The 18444-nt window shown below is 41.7% G+C and overlaps 1 protein-coding gene and 1 long non-coding RNA gene across 2 annotated transcripts; both read left to right on the top strand.

Moving 5' to 3' along the window:
• The first annotated feature begins 4 nt into the window (after positions 1-4).
• On the top strand, positions 5-3988 carry LOC142937324 (uncharacterized). Its single transcript, XR_012949398.1, has 2 exons — positions 5-1014; positions 3721-3988. It is a non-coding gene; the product is annotated as an uncharacterized LOC142937324 (long non-coding RNA).
• A 1001-nt stretch (positions 3989-4989) lies between these two features.
• On the top strand, positions 4990-17271 carry dnajb6b (DnaJ heat shock protein family (Hsp40) member B6b). The gene is made up of 8 exons (XM_076080642.1): positions 4990-5127; positions 9552-9677; positions 11603-11712; positions 12420-12494; positions 12790-12894; positions 15758-15895; positions 16021-16195; positions 16343-17271. The coding sequence occupies exons 2-8, from the start codon at positions 9613-9615 to the stop codon at positions 16446-16448; spliced, it is 774 nt and encodes a 257-aa protein (XP_075936757.1). The 5' UTR covers positions 4990-5127; positions 9552-9612; the 3' UTR covers positions 16449-17271.
• The last annotated feature ends 1173 nt before the right edge of the window (positions 17272-18444 follow it).

Below are 18444 nucleotides of genomic sequence, written 5' to 3'. Positions count from 1 at the left end.
GGGGGGGGGGGGGGGGGGCTCCTCTGTCCCTGTATCCATGGACCCGCCGCCACAGAAATGGCTTGGGAGAAAAAGACTCCATTCAGAGTTACAAAAAACAAAAAAAAAGAGAAGAGAGTAGGGAAACAAATGATGCACTGACCCTCCTGATTTACTGTGTTTGTGTGTGTGTATGAGTGTGCGTGCCACGCCGAGGGTGAGGAAATGATCACCCGCAGACTGAAGCAAAAGGGGTGCAAGGATGAAGCGGGGTAGGAAGCCTTTTTTTTTTTTTTTTTTTTTTTTTTTTTAAATCCTTGTTGCTTTTAAGTAATTTAAATGTTTAATCACTCGTCAGAACACTTTAGAAGAACAGAGATGGGGGTTGAATTTAAACAGAAAACAAGAGTAGCAGCTTGCTCTCTCTTGTGTAAGGGAACATGAACGGGCAGTTATTTTTCACCAAAGATTAAGTGGCACCACATAAAACGGCAATATAACGACAGAGGGGACTCTAAAGCCACCTTGTGGTGTGCCAAGGGCTGCAGGGGTGGAGGAGCTTTTGTGTACAGCCATCGTGTATTTTCATGCAGAGGTCATCGAAACAACAAGTTTTTGCGATTTCTCCTACAATTATTATTTCGAGTGATAACCGCCGTGTCCGATAAACATACCGTAACACGCGTGCACACGCCATCCCAAGTGTGGAAATGGCTCATATTGCTGGACTCAATTTGGGGGGGAAATACTATATGAGTTATGGATTTGTGAATATGTATATGTTTACAACTACTCTTGTATTATTCATTTATTCCGTATTTGTACAGGTTTGTTTTTCTTTCCTTTTGTGTGACGAATGGAGGCCTCGTGTTGTCACACATGCTCGCTTAAAGGTGAACAATCTCTTCCCCGGTCGGCGTCCTGAAATGTGCTCTTAGGGAGCAACAACGACGTCACACATCATCAGTGTACCAACAGGGGGAAAAGGGGAGTGTATGGAAATAAACCCACTTTTCTTTTTGCATTTTTCCTTCCGTAAGTATCTTTTCTTGTTGCTTGTAATTTACAGTAATGACCAAGACATAAAACAGTGCTTTGTGGGAAAATCTCCTCCTGAGTTTTATGGCCTCTGACATATAATTAAAGAAACATCCAGTTAAGAAACACTGAGCAGAAGTATTCTGGCCTTGAGATGCATTATCGGGCTGAGCACAAATTAAGATTGTGTGCGTTCGCCATAAATCCACCTGCCCTCTGATGCAGTACAGCCCAGTAAGAGATCCATCCCTCTTTGGACCGAGTCCATCCTCTCCTCCCTGCGGAAACAGCCAACTTTACTGCCCCCCCTCTTCTCCTCTCGGAGCCCGAACCCCTCGCGTCCGCTGGGCCAGGGAACTCAAAGTGATAATTGAGTCTTAAAAACCAGACTTGTCATTGAAATGAGGGATTCATCTCAATTACTATGAGATTTATTTAGGACTATTACCTTGTGATGGATTATAACTGACAAAGTTAATGCAGGGTGTTATGAATCATCCTCAGTGCGTAATATACTTTAGCTTTCTCGTCGGCCTTTTAAGAGCTAATTGAAGCTTTTAGGCTTGTTTATCTTCGTGCAGAGCAAGGAAACATCAAACATCACTTGAGGTTGATTGTGGATTGTGGCCTACTTTGCACGAGATTACTCCAAAAGTGCCATCAACTGTGCATGCCTGGTGTGTGAGCATTACATCAGATCAGTGTGTGCCCAACATGGAAGCATATCTGAGAAGTTAATCACACCTGATTCGGTCTTCAATGGACAAATCAGGAAACAGAATGTCAGTCATAGCTGCAGGTACTGCATCAGATAGAGGAGGTATGGCGCCCTTTTTCAGGTTATTTGTTATAATAGACTACCATCTGGTGGTCAACCAGCGGTACTCCACGAAGAACATTTTAAACGTTTATATTTTTGTACGTCTGCGGGACACTTAATGTAAAATCAGGCACATTCTTCTGCCTTCTAATAAATTAAATGGGGCAAACTACAGCTCATTGTGCCGGTGACCCCTCTGGAGACATTTCTAAAACGCATCATTAATACACTTTGGCTGCCTTGTTGCAGCAGAAAAAAACTGATTATGAATATGGAAACATGCTCAAAGAGGTTTAAGGCAAACATGTAGGATCATTCATTGAGGGTAGCAGCACACATTGCAGCGATATGAGTGTGTGTTGTGCCTGTCCAGACATGAACAGGGAGTGGGCCAACCTTATTTCTGGGTTTCAATCATTTGCATGCGAGCAGCAACCTCGTCATTAGTTGTGCTGCTTCAGTTTTCATTCGAGAATGATCATAGTTTGAGTTTCAACCTTCTGCATTCATCAATGTGTGAGGCAAATTGCAGCCCGCAGTCATAACTATCAAAGAAAAGCATATAAAAGTCTATTTGAATACGTTTGGAGAAAGCTATCGACTGTATGATAACAAATGACCCGCGCATGATATCCATCGCTGTGATTCCTCCTGCTCAATGAGTCTAATTAGATACTGACGGGCCATAATGTCCAGGATAATTAATAGCCATCTGTCATTTTCATTGGGTCCGATCTTTGCTGGCAGGAGCGCCAGTCGGCTTTAACGGCAAGAACGACCTTCATTTTCCATTTAAAATCAATGTCAGTCTGTATAATTTCAGCCTCAATTCGGTTCAAAACTGCAATAACCTGCACTGCTACGTTCTGTTTCTTTGGGTTATGATGAGTTCATCCTACAGATTTGTATCTTTTTATTTTTTTACCCGGATCTTCTGCTTCCTGCCCAGTTTTTTGAGCTGTAACCTGAATATATGGAAGCCCATTCCTGCCCATAAAGTCAACTCATATGTTGACTGTAATAACTATGTTATATTTAATAACAGGAAAAAGTTCTGGCCCCTTCACTCTTAAACGTAGCTCTGGTTACAGCCAACAGTTCCCTGCCTGAGGAGATCAGACTTCGCTCAGGTATAACGTGCAATTAGAGAGATATGATCTGTTGCTAGGCCATAAATGTTAGAACAGTAATAAGAAGGAACACCTGTGCAGGAGTACAGAACATTTAAAAGTTTCCTGTGAACCCTCTGCAAAGGCAGACCGTATTGCATGTTCGTGTTTAAAGTTTTAGTTGAATTATGAGATCTGATTATGAGAGAGAGTTTCACAGCAGTTATGTTGTCAGAGTATGAAAATCTGAGGTGCAACATCTCATTAATGACGACTTTTCATCATTCAAATGTCCCAGCAAGCCGTGCCAGTGAGCCAGCATATACAACATTAGGACCCTGGAGCTGTAAGCTTAAATGGTAGTATTCGTAATAGCCAATCTGTGCTTTTTCTACTTCAATGTGTCAAAGGTTCATCTGTGAGAAAAGTCTATTAAGGCGAATACTAAAAGATATAGGCCTACTTACATTTTTAAGATATAGAAACCTATTTCCCAGGTATTCAGATTGTTCCTTGTGTAAAAGGCAGGGATGGTCTTCCACAGTATTTTCCAAGCTAGTAATTATAATAGTCATAGGTCACCTGTTCCGCACACTCTACACGACAGATGGCGCAGGAAGCCTGGTCGTGGTTCCTGCACCTGCGAGGCAGAAGATCCGATAAATAAATATATTTTTGGGGGCTTTTTAAGAATATCCGAGGTGCAGGGCAGTCTCGTGCCTCCGTTCATGTCCAATGCACATGTGAACAGTAAAGACAGTCATCTGTTCGCAGGTTCTGTTGAGTGTCATCATGGATGCGCGAGCAGGGTCAGCGAGACGGCGCTGCTGTCGACACTCAAAGACATGGTGCCTTCAAGTGCCCTTTGTGAAAAACCTCTGTCGTGAGCTACTGGGAGTAAAAATGCGTTTAATAGCCTCAATGTTGAAATTGACTAGATCCTTTAAGTTTCAGTTTCATTTTTTTTTTAAATACATGTTATGATAGGTTGTGAAACAATGACAAAATAAATCTACTTAAGAATAAAAAAAAGTTTAAAGACCATTTTATTTTTATTTTGCTCTCCAGTGCAAGAGCACAATAGCAACAAAATAGAGGAAATATAACATTCTAACTCTAATGATATCTGAGGCAACACCATACAAGCATTCACAAAAGAACGTAACCCTGAGCCTCTTTCACTGTTGCAACAGCCTCACCAGCCATTGGACAAGAGAAGATTTCAGGGAGGGCCACAAGACCAGAGTTTTTCTAAAATACTAGTTCTACAATACTTTGAATGTAACATTGAAGTTCCAGAATACTTTGAATGCAACAGTACTAGAACTTTCCAGATGCTGTGTCTTCACTGGTGCTGTAACAGTAATAATATGGTACACATGCAATAGATATTTAAGCAACTTCATTGTATGTAGCCTCAATGTTTTAAAACTTTATTTCTCATTGGTAATTGTAAATTACCAACAGAATCTCCCAAGTGAGCTACATAGTTTTGAACATTTGGCTTCTTCATTTGAAACACGATGTCGTCAATGTGCTTGTGATGATTCAGTTGCAACAGAGAGAATTTTATGTCAAGCAAACATGCAACTAAGATTTCCTATGGTGCCTTGAACACCTTTATGTTAGTTTGTGATGACTTGATTAACGCTCATTTGTTAAAGAATATGCACAAGGTAAATACAATATCAACCAAAAGTATTAAAGGCATTAAGAATAGAGTTTGACACAGGGCCCATCAACATGACGAGACCCAAGATTAAGTAAAACTTGGTTTCTTATCGCACTTTTATTTACAATTTGCCTCTCATTCACCCATTCATACAGACACTGATGGCAGCAAAGCGACCATTACCGGTCAGGAGTAGTTTGATTCTTAGGGTGTTGTTACTGTGCATTAGTGGCTCATACTGCCAAATAAATGTGCATGTAATCAAATTGCCATATCGACAACCCGTCCAACGGCCAGTCGGTCCTGACTTTGTGCATTTACGTGGCAGTTGCGATATCCGACAGTACGTGAAGGCACCAGTACCACAGTAGGGCTGGTCGATATCAGTTCCCGGCGCTACACCACCAGCAACCAACGGCTGCGGTTACAGAGCCGTACTCCAGGAGAAGAAAGCGGGAAATAGCGACAGAAGAGAGGCCCCCTGGAGCACACACGTCCTTTTAAAACAGGTAAGCCCTCCTTCGGGAGACATGAGCGGTGTACGTTATGCGTCGATGCGGCTTTACTTTGCTGAAATGTGGGTAACCGTCACCGTCTCCTGTCGCATAGAGGAGACTCAGTAACGTGGGGATGCATCCGGTGGAAAGGGTCATATATATAAAGATCTATCTTTCTGTCACCAGCCAGTTCAAACGTAACTCAGTGAAGGTCTGGCAATATGAGACTGCCGTTACCAGTCTAATATTAAAGTTACGACTATTTTTACAGGCGTTTTCACATGTTATGCAACGTATTATGATAATATCCGCATGCTCTCTGTCAATACATTCTCCAACATTGTCGTTGGGCTCTGAGTGTTTCTGTTGATCTGATCGATGTGTTTCCTCCACCTTGTGATTGGCCTGTTGATGGTAGCTTCCAGAAGTTTGCCTGTTCCACAAATTGTGCAAGAGTTTCACTCATGGTTGATTCATTGATTAACGTTAGTCGTTTAAGGAGTAAGTTCAACACATGAAATATTTGCAAGTGTAGTAAAATACAGAAACACAACAGTTTTAACTGCATTATACATCATTTGAGATTGTTTCATCTACTGGCTGACAAACAACATCTAAATCATGTTGTGATATGTGAATACAGACCAGCAAACTTAACATATATGAGGCTGTAATTCTAAAAAATACTGTCTACTGTGTAAATACTACTATACTAAGGTGGGCAGTTACACAATGGTTTTTCATGCATTCATTTTGTCATTTGAAGGATCTTTAAGTGACAATAAAGGTTCTTGTGGTGCCTCCTGGGGCTGACCAGTTTGACCACTTTTGACTTTTGACATTGTTCATGAATTCCAGTCGTTGGCTGGAGCAGATCAATTCTAACAAGCTTCCTCCTCTGAGTTCCCACACATTCAAATCTGTGACTGGATTCCCAGTCTACGAGGACAATGCTCACTGCTGTTTGCAGTAAATGAGGTCTTCTTGGAACGATAACCTCTTCGAACATGTTTCCACGAATAGAAAAAGTAAAGAGAAACATTGTAGTGAGGTATAAGCTTGTTAGTGTGCTGGTTTTATCTGTCATGTGTCTCTGTTGTGTCTGCTGTGACCTGTGTGTTAGGTGCTCGGAGCCTGTTTTGCCCGTTGCTCTTGTCTTGTTAATGTCAGACTTGTAGTGGTGTTAGAGAGTTCTTGTTCTCTGAGAGACCCAGAGACTCCCGCTGCCTTTGTTGATTGCAATCACAGTTGAGGGTCTGACTCTGGACTCGGGGATAGATTTGTGACAGTGTGAGTTGCAGGTTTAAAAAAGAAAAAGTCTGTCGGCAAAAATTGCACAAGGGATGTAATTTGTAATCTTGGACAGAAACCAAAACACTGAAGTCTAATCAGAGATTTTGATCAGGAGATAAAACCTACAGTTTATCTGCCGGTAGTTAACTCAGGACGGATAAGAACATTTACAACAGTGATGTGCCCTTTAGTGAGCCCAAACCCTGGTTATCTGCTGATACTGACATGATGATGCAGCTGTAAGACTTCAGGGCTGGTAACTTGTGATGGTCGTCACTGTTAGGGAAATTCCAGTGACGTTGTAGGCCTCCAATCCTGATCTGTGGATAACTTTCTTTTAAAGTCATTGAATAATCCTTTCTTCATCTATCCGTCACTTTTGCTGTCACTTTTTCCTTTTATCCTCTACCCCTGGCTCCTGGGAAATCTCCATTTCAAAGCCAGCTGGGTGATGTAGTCCCTCCTGAAAGTCCTGAGGTCCGTCGTCCTCCGGTACACCCGTCAAAGAGGTGGTGGGGTTGAGATCCTCACAAGTTATCCAAACCTAACCCTGGCTGGCTGGCATTTTCATGGTTTCTCTTACCTTCACTTTGAGATCCCAAGTGTACTTTGAGCGGAGGCTTTTATTTCAACCAACTCCTAAACTACAACAGAAAAAGATCCTTGTAAACAACAATTACAGTGATTGATAATCACTGTAATTTCCCACAGTCAATTTAGAGCAAAACAGTTATGAAGTAATTTTGTTATGGACTGATCAGAGATTCCTGCACAGTACAAAATCATTGTCAAGATGATGGTAAAATAGACAAAACGCTGCTTTTCCATCAGCTTATCTTTGATTATCCTCTAATTAACCAACATTTAGAAGGCCTTTCTAAAATTTATTATTCATTTGACTCCTACTAGAGCTTCTTTCACAAAAAACTAACAGATATAATAATGGACTGCTTCTGATTAACGCTTATAAGCACCACCTCTGGTTCTCTGAGTCACCATGGGATTGACTGACCCACATCTGTTGCTCACGCTGAGGCACAGTTCACGCTGAACAGAGCAGGAATCCATCAGATCTGGGTCAGCAGTGTAACGCCACCACAAGGCATAAATCTGCACGTACATGCATGGATACTCGCTCTGCACAGAACCGTGAGTAACCACATCCCCTGCAGGCACTTGTGTCCATTAACTCCCAACTGCTGCAGGGGGAACTGGTGGCTGGTGAGTGGGTCAGTAATGGCTGAAGTGATAAAAGAACATCCATTTATTATGATGAGTCGGGACATTCGGTTGTGTTTTTTTTTTAGAGAAAACACAGAAGACAACAATTACTTTCTGGGTCACAACTCTTCATATTCAGATTGTGGTCTATATTAGGATGTAGAGATGGAAAGGAGGGCATTCTGACATGGCGTTTAAATCAGTAAACGGGGGAATTCAACAGAAAAATATGAAGTGTCAGAGGGGGATTTGGAGTTGCGAAAGAGAGGAGTTAAGTGCCTGTGCCATGTCTCAACCAGGAGTCTCTTACTGGCACTGCCATGTGCCAAACACCTCCAACCCCCCACATGCTCACAACACACACACACAAACACAATCTAACTGCAAAGGCCACAGGTTATAAATAGCTAACAAACAGGACACAGTGGACTCCCTGTGTAAGTGGTCCTCACTGGTTTGTTTACCATTTTTAGTGCGATAGCGAAGATCTCGCTTGATGATTAATGGTCGACTGTGGTTTTTCTTGGCTTTTTCCTCATTGTTGTAGTTGGCCTGTTGGATGGTTTTTGCCTTTCTCTAAAAGACAAAAACATGCCGAGTTGTTGGATTATTTGGGTGCGGATGGGAGCCCAGAAGGTCTATTTCAGTCTGGCAACTATGGGTGGGATTTACCAGGTTTGGTTGTTATTTTTGTGAAATATGATTTTGCGAGCCAAAACATACAGAGATAAACTGTTGTTATAAACTATGTAGCTTTAATCTGGGAGAAGAAACAGATCCTGGACTTAGTTCCTCTTTCTACAAACCACAGAGAAGAACCTGAAAACCAGAGCCGGCCCTGCTTGTGTTGGTGTTGAAAGATAAATTGTGACATGTTCTGTTTAAGTCCCACCCACAACAAAAAATATGGCATATTCACAAACGACTATAAAAACCTGCTCCCCATCAGTGGATTATGCACAATATCACTGAAAAAGAGGGTAGAACTTAGAGGGAATACTATTATAAAGGTCATTAACTGACAACCTTCACTGGACACATGTGGACGATGGCAGCTTAAGGCTATGTAAAAGCTAATTTTGTAAGTCAAAACTGTAATAATGTGCTCCCTAGCCTCGGATGCTAAGTTGTGAGCTAGTGAGCCTAACATCCTAGTGATTGCAGCTAACGTTACATGGGGCGGTTTAGTGAACTGTCAATTGGAGGACAGGTAGCCACTGACATTTTGGCAACTGTATTGGTCATGTGATCCTTATCATATTTGTTGCCTCTTTCTACATCAGAGAGTGAATTCTGCAGAAATGTTTTACACCAGGGTCAAATATCTGCTGCTCTTAGTAGTCTGATAGTTCTTTGTATCAACCTCTAGATCAAGACTCCTCCGTATGTTGGCAGCCATTGTTGTTGTATTCTGAGCCAACTATGTGCAAAGAGCAGAAGAGATTTTGAGCGCATGACTTTGATGACGATGTGTCGGTGCAGGTTACCCTCTCTGGGTTGTAGAACTGCAAAGAATTGGAAATCTGGGACTAAAACAAGACCTGATTATCTTCTGATACCTTTTCATCAGACCTGTTCTGTCTTGTTTTTTAGAGGCTGATTTCAAAAGTAAAACCTGATTCACATTTCCTCTCTTACAGCCTGAGGGCGAGGGACGATCAGATCAGCCGCTTATTAAGTCATTTCTCTGGGCTTGTATTAGCTGAGCTGTCCTCTATTTCAGTGCAGTTGATTACATTGTTGGGTATTGGCACCCTGTTTAATGCCTGTTGCCCCCTCCCGCCCTCCTTTTACAAATTTACCCCTCGGGTCTGGAAGGGAGGTATCTCGGCCGTCACACATGGCCACGCTCAGTCGCAGTTTGTTGGGCTTTATCTGTCCAAGCAAACATGTCTTAACAGAACTTAACTTTCTTTCCACAGAGGCCGCCACAAAGAGGACCCTCACACAGGACAGACACTAGAAACTCACGCAGACAGAGCCATGCTGGAATACTACCAGACATTAGGAGTCCAGAAAAATGCAACGCAAGATGACATCAAAAAAGCGTAAGTGCCCCTGAGTGTTTTTCTGCTCTATTTCCCCCCCAGTATTGTTGTGAAATGTGGCCCACTCTGAGGGGTGTGATAGGTTAATTCTAATCCCCCCTCTGGCTGTATGAACTGACGCAAGTAGAGAGAACAGAGAGGCTGCAATGCAGAAAGTTTCCACTCTTCTACCTGTAACCTTGCCGCTGTCAAATACCTTCCCGCTACACTCACCCACCACACACAGATCGCCCACTCAACAGGCCAGTTTCCGTTAAACATACATCCTCACAGGTTTCTTACTAACACCTTTTTGTTTTTGACAAGTGAAGCGTTTCCTATGAATTTAAATGTATATGTTAAATAAGCCTGTTTGAAGTTAGCCATGTGCTCCATGGGGAAGTTAAGTTATTTTAACAGTTATAATGCAGCAAATCGTTAAGTAACATAAAATCCTGTGAGAAAGGATGAAGCTATTGAACATCAACTCAACCGGTGTATCCAATCTACCAATCTACCAATCTAGCATTAGAGAGATAGCGAATGCTGAGCGCCTGCTATCTCTATGCACTCAGTTATTGGCTGCCAGAGTCAAATGTTATCTCCACTGACACCAATCAATAAGTCATATCTTTAGCCTGTGACCCCAGCTCTCTCTCTCCTCCATCTCTGATTGAAGTATTGACCGTGCTAGCAGCTTGCTTCTAGGGACGGCAATGTCAGTCACCCACTTCTCTCCACACTGAATACAATATATACACAACTCTTGAGTTGATTGTCTTGAAATTTGGTGCCGACGTTCATGTCCACCTCAGGAAGAATCGTAATAACTTTTGTGATCCCCTTAACTTTTCATCTTCCTCTTTTCGTTTAGCTCAAATCCTTCGCCGTGCCTTGTTGATGTCATATTGGAGTTATCGTAATTACTATCTTTCAACTTGAGAATAGTGTTCATGTCGTCAACTTCTAATTGCAAATGGGGAAACGTTTTTGAAAGCTTCAATATATCCCACTTACTAATCCGGAAGTGCCTGGAAAACAAACGATAGTAGCGAGCGATCGGACCGTATATCGACGATTGAAGGTGATGATCAACGATTGTTTTTTCCTCGGCCGATATTAATCCGATTTTAGCTAACTTACTGTCGGATATCATAAAATGAATCTCTAGTTAGTGTCTGTGCATTTAGAGATGCGTCTGGTGAAGCGACATGTCTGCCCGCCGAGCCCCGGTAATCGGCAGAAGTAACGAGTGAATTTTGAATAAATTGGACGACATGAACATAGAAATGATCCCCCAGTAATGCTGTTTTCAGAGCAAGAGAATGAACATACAGGCTTCTGACTACAAAGACTGGCACCACATTCTTCAACTTAGTCTGCCCGGCTGACTATTGACCAGGCTTTAGACAGCCCGATGATGTCACAGATTACAACAAAAACGTGGACTACAAAAAGCGATTCACTATAGACCCATAAGGGAGTCAATCCCTGGATTGTGTGCAGCCATTTTTCTTCCCCGTCCGTAGTCTCGTCCACGTCATCTGTGTGTCCGCTAGCTGCTGCTGCTGCTGGGCTTAGAAACAAACAGCTGATGCAGCGTAAGCCGCTGAGCGAGCTTCACGTCAGTGGAGTGCAGGCTGTCTTTGTTATTTCTGCTTGGACTGGGGGGGGGGGGATGTATTTGTGATGTGTGTGTGTGTGTGTGTGTGTGTGTGTGTGCGCATACAGGGGTGTCTGTGTGTGTTTGGTGTAGGCATGGTTTCCATCCTAAAAAAAGACTTGAACGTGGATATGTGTTTCTGATAGGGGGGGATGTCCGTTATGCATTTCTGTATTAAGAACTGACAATCTCCTCTTGGACTATCTACAGTATATGGCATACATGGTGTGTTTGTCCACGTGTTGATGTAAACGTCAGTATTTTAACTGAATTTGTGCCTCAGTTACAGAAAATCGGCGTTGAAGTGGCATCCAGACAAGAACCCGGACAACAAGGAGGAAGCAGAGAAAAGGTTCAAAGAGCTGTCGGAGGCATATGAAGTGCTCTCAGATGGTGAGGTTTCTTTCTGCAGAGGGAGAACGTATGTCATGTGGCCATGTTAAGTGAAGAACATATGAACGTGATGACCGATGTTTCTCTGAATGTTCAAACGGACGTCTTGGGTTCATTCGCACCTCAAATTTTAAAGTTGACATTTGTTGTCATATCTGCTGATGGAGAAAAGTAAGTCAGGACTTCCAATGTCGGATTACTAAAACAGGATGTTGGTGTAGAAATCTTATACAGTCTATGCTATTACAAGTTTGATACCAAAGTTATCAATCATTTTATTAATATGTACTAAAATGTACCACACATCCAGTAACAAGAAGCAGGTACTGTTGCAGTGCAATGTCCGGATTGTTTATGCTGGAATGATTTATTCGGGTTGTGTATTTCTTTGCCCCAAACGTCCATCTGGACTCAAGGAGGAACTGATGAGAATTTGGTGGACACAGGTCAAGGTCTTTGTGACACTATGACGATTTCACACAAATGTCAGCTCGGGACAAATGAGGAAGTGATGACATTTTGCACAGACATGGATGTTGGCGGAGGCATCCAACCACGAGGCGGTAACTCTAGTTGACAAGGGCAGTTGATTTAATGCTGACTTTCGTGACCCTAACTGAGGTTTAAATTTAAACACGATGGGAATTTTCTCTTTCTGCTGGTCTGATTTATCTGTTTCATGAAAAGTTGTTCTCTTCCCACAACAGAAAGCAAGAGGAACACTTACGACAGATACGGCAAAGACGGTCTTTCAGGAGGAGGAGGAGGAGGAGGAGGAGGTGGTGGTAAGGAGACAACTTTCAAAATAACTAAATATTCATTTCAGTGCCATGGAGATAAGATTTCAGTAGTCAATATGGAAGGGGAGAAATCTGATGAGGATTAAAAATAAGGTATGATTTTGAGTCTATGTAGACTGTTGATTTTTTTTTTAGGGATACACAACATTTTATTCATGTGAAGTACAAACCGCTTGGTATTGTGTTGGTATTTCTTATGACTTGTAATGATGGGGACATCTATAAACCTGCTTCTGATTGTGTATTTTATGAGCTTTTATTGTTTTATGTTTTACAGGGGGCCATTATGATCACTTCGGTGGCGGCGGCTTCACATTCCGTAATCCCGATGACGTTTTCAGGGAATTCTTTGGCGGCAGAGATCCATTTGCAAATTTTTTTGGTGAGTCTGTTTTTCGATTCTGGCGAGGCACTGATGGTGGTTTCATGTCATTTTCACAGAGTAGGAAGAAAGAGCGACTGACGAGAGTCACGAGAGTGCAGAGTAGGCAAAGGCTATTATTGGCTGCATCATTTTATCTGGTCAAAAATATACACGGATGACCTGAGAAGGCTCAAGAGAGAGAGAGAGAGTGAGAAAAGGAGAACATCATGTGCATCTCCAACACTCTAAGCACTGTTCACTTCGGGGGGTCATCTGCCACTAAATGTCACATGTTGGGCAACACGGAGCATCTCTGCTGGATGTTGACCTCAACTTCACTACGTAGCCTTCATCTATTAGCCGAGGTTTAGACCTCTTCATTTACTCCGGCTTCTTTTTTAGAAAATACTCTTTCAGTTCGTGAAACATGCTTTATGAAAAGAAACACAATAACAATCATATAAATAGATTAAAGACATAAAGGCATCTGAATTTACAGTTAAAAATAAACTGAGCAAGCATAGTTTAAGGTGGTTGATAGATTAGCCATTTCATCTGTTCTTACAAAGACATGTTTCATCTTAGCATAGCTGAAACAATTCATCAATCGGTCCAGGGAAACTAATCGTTTAAAGTTATTTATTCTCCCAAAATTACCAAATATTCATCAATTTCAGCTTCTAAATTGAGAGGATTTAGTGTGTTATAATTTGGTTTTAGTCTGTTACTTAGATAAAATGTTCCCATGGGCTTTGGGAAATTGTGTTGTTTTATCTTTTTTTTTTTTCTCTCCACCACTTCTCTTTCCATTTTCCCCAGAAGTGCAAAATGATGGTATCTTTTTGTTTTTTATACAACCCATGTATGCTGTTACACTGCTGGCTCAGGTGCTATACTGGTGAATAGCGGCTGTACATTTGTTATAACGACAGCGTCTCGTAGCGCCTGACTGTTGATTGTATCAGAGGTGTCCGTAGTTGCATTACGTGTAGTTGTAGGCGTTTTAACGTCTGGCCTGGGTTGTCTGGGTTCAGCAAAAGGCTGATTGGGAGGCATGTGTAGTTCACCCTGTGTAGCTCTAAATATGGAGTTCAGACGAAGGCAGAGGATGGATTTGAACGTCTACATCACTCAACTGGAATGCTTTCAAAAATAGCTTCCGTATTAAAACAAAAGCAGATGTAATAACGCCGAGTGTTTGTGCGCTGTGTGTGTCTCCGTGTGTCGGAGCACATGTAGAACTTGGTGCAATACGAGCACTCGAGCGTGGGGTGTACAACATGAAGTTATTGAAAGAACTGTAATCTAATGTATGAGTTATTGGAAATGTGCTAAAAAATAGGAGGGTACTGAATTAGAACTTGTAGGGAAAGTCAAGTCATCATTTGTATCAGATTGTTTTTTTTTTTATAAACGGAGATGTTTTAAAGTATTTACTAACATCGATAAGATGAAGTGGTGGAGCTCAGCTGTTGCTGTTTACTCTATGTGCACATAGCATCACGGTTTGGCTTTTTTAAAGTGGTCCTTGTATACTGAAGAGAGTCGAGTTCAAGTTATATTTTGACTGCGGACTACCTTTATTACGCTTAATTGGTATGCTACAGGATATGTCCAAACATCCGTCCTGTCAAGTTTATTTCAACTCTATATTTAGTGATTTTCCTCGGATTGATCTAAATAAAGAAGCTTTTTGGTTTCACGTTCCTTGATGATGGAAAGATGGCAGCCGCAAAAGAAGAAGAAGAAGTTTCAAATGTGTTTTTAAAATCCCATCCGGCCTCCAGTCCCGTCTGTCCAGCAGCTCGTCTCAATGAGCAGCAGCTGGTCTTGTAGATCTGTCACTGTGTGTGTGTGTGTGTGTGTGTGTGTGTGTGTGTGTGCGCTGTAGAGACGAATTCAGATTCACACGAGGGCTTAGTTGTGCGCCAAGAACGACCACTCCCATTCTCTAATGAACATGTGAAAGGAAGTAGATGAGATATCAACAGACCATTTTGACACACGTTTTGTTGGACATACTGCAGAAATACACAAGAAATATGCAAAAAAATATATCACTGATCATGTGCACACGCATTAAACCAGAATCATTATGTTTAAGCAGCATTTCTCAGCCTCTCTCTCGCTCTCTCTCTCTTCTAACGATGTCGGCCTTGTAAGAGCTGAGCTGTCTCCTCATGTCTTCTTCAAGGTAAATGGACAGTAACGCAGTTACAACAGCGGTCAGGGGATACTTTTATTCACAGCTTTCTTTCAGAGGGAACGAGTCAAGCTTTCTTGTCGCTGCTTCGGTACATTCAAGGTTGAAGGAGGAGTCTTCTTTCAGCAAATGGTGCCAGTGATCCAGCCTTATCCTGCTGGGGCGACCCAGATTGGCAGCTTGCAATTAGTAGCATGTCCACAGGGTTTTGGGATGGGAATTAGTGGTGGGCACTTTGACAGTTAAGATTGTTCCAGAAATTACAAACTCATGCTCCTACAGCCACCACTTTTAGAAGTGCCTTTTAAAGCTGCTCTAATCAATATGTCTATATTAACAATAGATCAAATGGCCGTGACAAACACAGTGTAAAGCAACAAATTCTCCATATTCTAAAAAGTGAACACGTCGCGGCTGGCCTCTGCTGCTCCCAGGTGAAGAAAGAAAAAATAAACTCAGGTTATATGTTTTTTTAAGAACTGAAAAAAGGTTGGAGAACCTGCCATGATTTATATATATATATATATATATATACGTATATATATATATATATATACGTATATATATATATATACTTATATATATATATATATATATACAGAATGAGCTGAAAGTCTTACAAAGCTCCTCAATTTTTCATTCCCAAATCTGTAATTTCTACTGTGTTTCCATTCACAGCTGAGGACCCCTTTGACGATTTCTACGGAGGCAGTCACAGTCACCAGAGGGGTGCAAGCCAAGGCAGGGTGGGAGGATCGCTCTTTGGTTTTGGGAGCTTCCCAGCGTTTGGGCCTGGCCTCTCAGGGTTCAATTCAGGTCCTTACATCTTACATCCATCAAAGAACTCCACAATGGACATCATGAATTTATGATGCTGTTCCATTTTTACTGCGTTTTATTCTTGAAACTGTGCTCTTTTTTTTTTCTTTTCTTTTTTACAGGTTTTAGCCCATTCGGACAGATGGGTGGTGGAGGATTCACTTCCTTCTCTTCTTCATCTTTTGGCGGCAGTGGGGGGGGTGGAGGAGGAGGAGGAATGGGCGGAGGAATGGGCAACTTCAAATCTGTGTCAACCTCCACCAAGTTCATCAACGGCAGAAAAATTACAACAAAACGGTAATGAAAAGTCCAGCATTTTAAAAGAGTAGTTTGACATTTTGGGAAATACGCAAAATAGATCTTCTCATCTAACTCTCAGCAAGAAAGGGAAAAAGGTTTCTTTAAGACCTCTTTACCAGTCTGACTTCCTGATGTCTGTTACAGGATTGTGGAGAACGGCCAGGAGCGGGTAGAAGTGGAGGAGGATGGTCAGATAAAGTCTCTAACAGTAAATGGTAAGGAGCAGCTCCTAAGACTGGATAACAAGTAATTATCTTGACCATCGTAGAGTTTTCACTCGCCCAGTGACTGTTTGGTACCGACGGTTGGTCTCTCCTCTCTCTCTCTGTCCTCCTGCATCTCATTCCAGAAGAACAATTTTTCTCATTTTAGCTTAGCTGCAAGGGGAGGTGAGAGAGATGTCATAGTATTTGTATATTTGTATTTATTCCATTATTATGGGGGGGGGGGGGACCATCTTGTTAGTGTTTTATTTTTACTACAAAAATTAAATTGTACTTTTTATTTCTGCCATAAGCACAATGCTGGGAATGTGCTTTCTATAGTTTTTTCCTTTGCGGTGAAAGTTGTCTTTTTTTTGTCGCTGGAAAACAAGATGCTGTACGTTTAGACTTAAGCATGTCATTTTTGCTCTTTTCAATTGACCAATTTAACAAGTGAATGATTAAAGCTTAACCACTTCACCCCTAATGTCTTTAACTTGAACTTCACCTTGCTAACCTGTTGGCTGTTGCCATGTTCACGCGTGTGTAATATGAATGACATAGATCATTAATTAATTAATTCGAATAATAAGCATTTTTCTTACTTTAACATTTGTTTGTGTATTTTGGGAATACCACCGTATGTTTGTTTGATTTTGTTTTTGCATGATTGCTGAAGTCCAGGAGGCTGCTTTTTGTAGTTTCACTGTAACAATGTCAGCAACTCAAACCGTAAACTTAAACCGCACAACACCTTACACTGTTACCGGACAGACAGGGGACTTTTCATTCTTTGTAAAAAGAAAAACCAAAATAAAGAGTTCAGGTTTGTTCAATAAACTTCAAGTTCGTGGAACTTCGTGGAAAGTCTTCTGCAGTCACCTGGTGTCTTTGTTGTGTTTCCTGTGGCTTGAGTGGCTTCTTGTCATCTCACTCTTCTTGGATGTGTAATATGAGATGTGTGTGCTTGTGCCTGATCACATTCTAAACATGCTTCACACAACCGCAGTAAAGGAAACCACAGCGGCTGCTTCTTTTGTACACTCACCCATACTCACGGTGTGCATTATTTGAACTTACTAATTCCTGGTGACTCACAGTAGGGCTTGGCCACTGATGCCATTGTGTGTGCTTTCACTAAAATGTTCCTGTTCATCATATAATTAAAAAACGATCATGGGGAAAATTCACTTTGTTTTCAGCAAAGACACACCTGTATCCTCGAACCCTGAGGTGTATTATTTATTTTTGATGTGCGGTAGGTATGCTTTACCTTTACTTACCAGGTGAGAAAGTAACGACAGGATTCACATGCTCTTCCTCCATGTTTCTTCATCTCAGTCTTCGCCCCTCCCATCGGGACATTTTTATGGGCGGCTTGTAAAAGTGCTGATGGTGCACCTCTTTTGAATTCGCCCTCAAACACAACCTGAGCTCTACGGAGACATCGAGCCAAACCAGGGACTCGAAATGTATCTTAATAGTTCAGCGACACAAGACGCCGTCTTCAAGCTGGGAAAAATCCAATTAGTATTCAAATGTTTCATCATTTGGAGAGAATAAAAAAAAAAAAGTATATCATCTATCTTTTAAAATATCAGACATGATGAGCTCAGGTTCAGGATAACATTAAGTACGTATGTTTGCAGCTGGCTCAGAGAGGTGTGTGTGTGTCTCTCTTGAGGAATGTGCTTGGGGCTAGTTTATTTACACAAGCCTCACTGCATATTTTTGTGAGAGACAAGTCTGGAGTGAGAGAAACTGAGCAGGAGAAGGCACATCAGGTGAGGCCATCAGGTGAGGCCATCAGGTGAGGCCATTAGGTGAGTCAAGCTGCAGTGTTGACTGGGTTAGTTTACAGTTATGACATTTAACATGAATGAATGTACTGTTGTGTGTGTGTGTTTTAATGACGTGAATGCTAGTTCTAATGTATTTTTGTCACTCAATTTATTTTTCATCAGTGCTGATTGAAGGGGCGTTCGCGCTTGCGCAGTCCTGTTGCTTGGTGACACTGCAGCCCAGTCTCTATTGCTTACAGCC

The sequence above is a fragment of the Anarhichas minor genome, unplaced genomic scaffold (genome assembly GCF_050575085.1).
Source record: "Anarhichas minor isolate MPS153535 unplaced genomic scaffold, ASM5057508v1 ptg000074l, whole genome shotgun sequence".
In the NCBI taxonomy this organism is placed as follows: Eukaryota; Metazoa; Chordata; class Actinopteri; order Perciformes; family Anarhichadidae; genus Anarhichas; species Anarhichas minor.
Note: the sequence above shows the minus strand (reverse complement) of the source record. Positions and strands in the feature narration are given on the sequence as shown.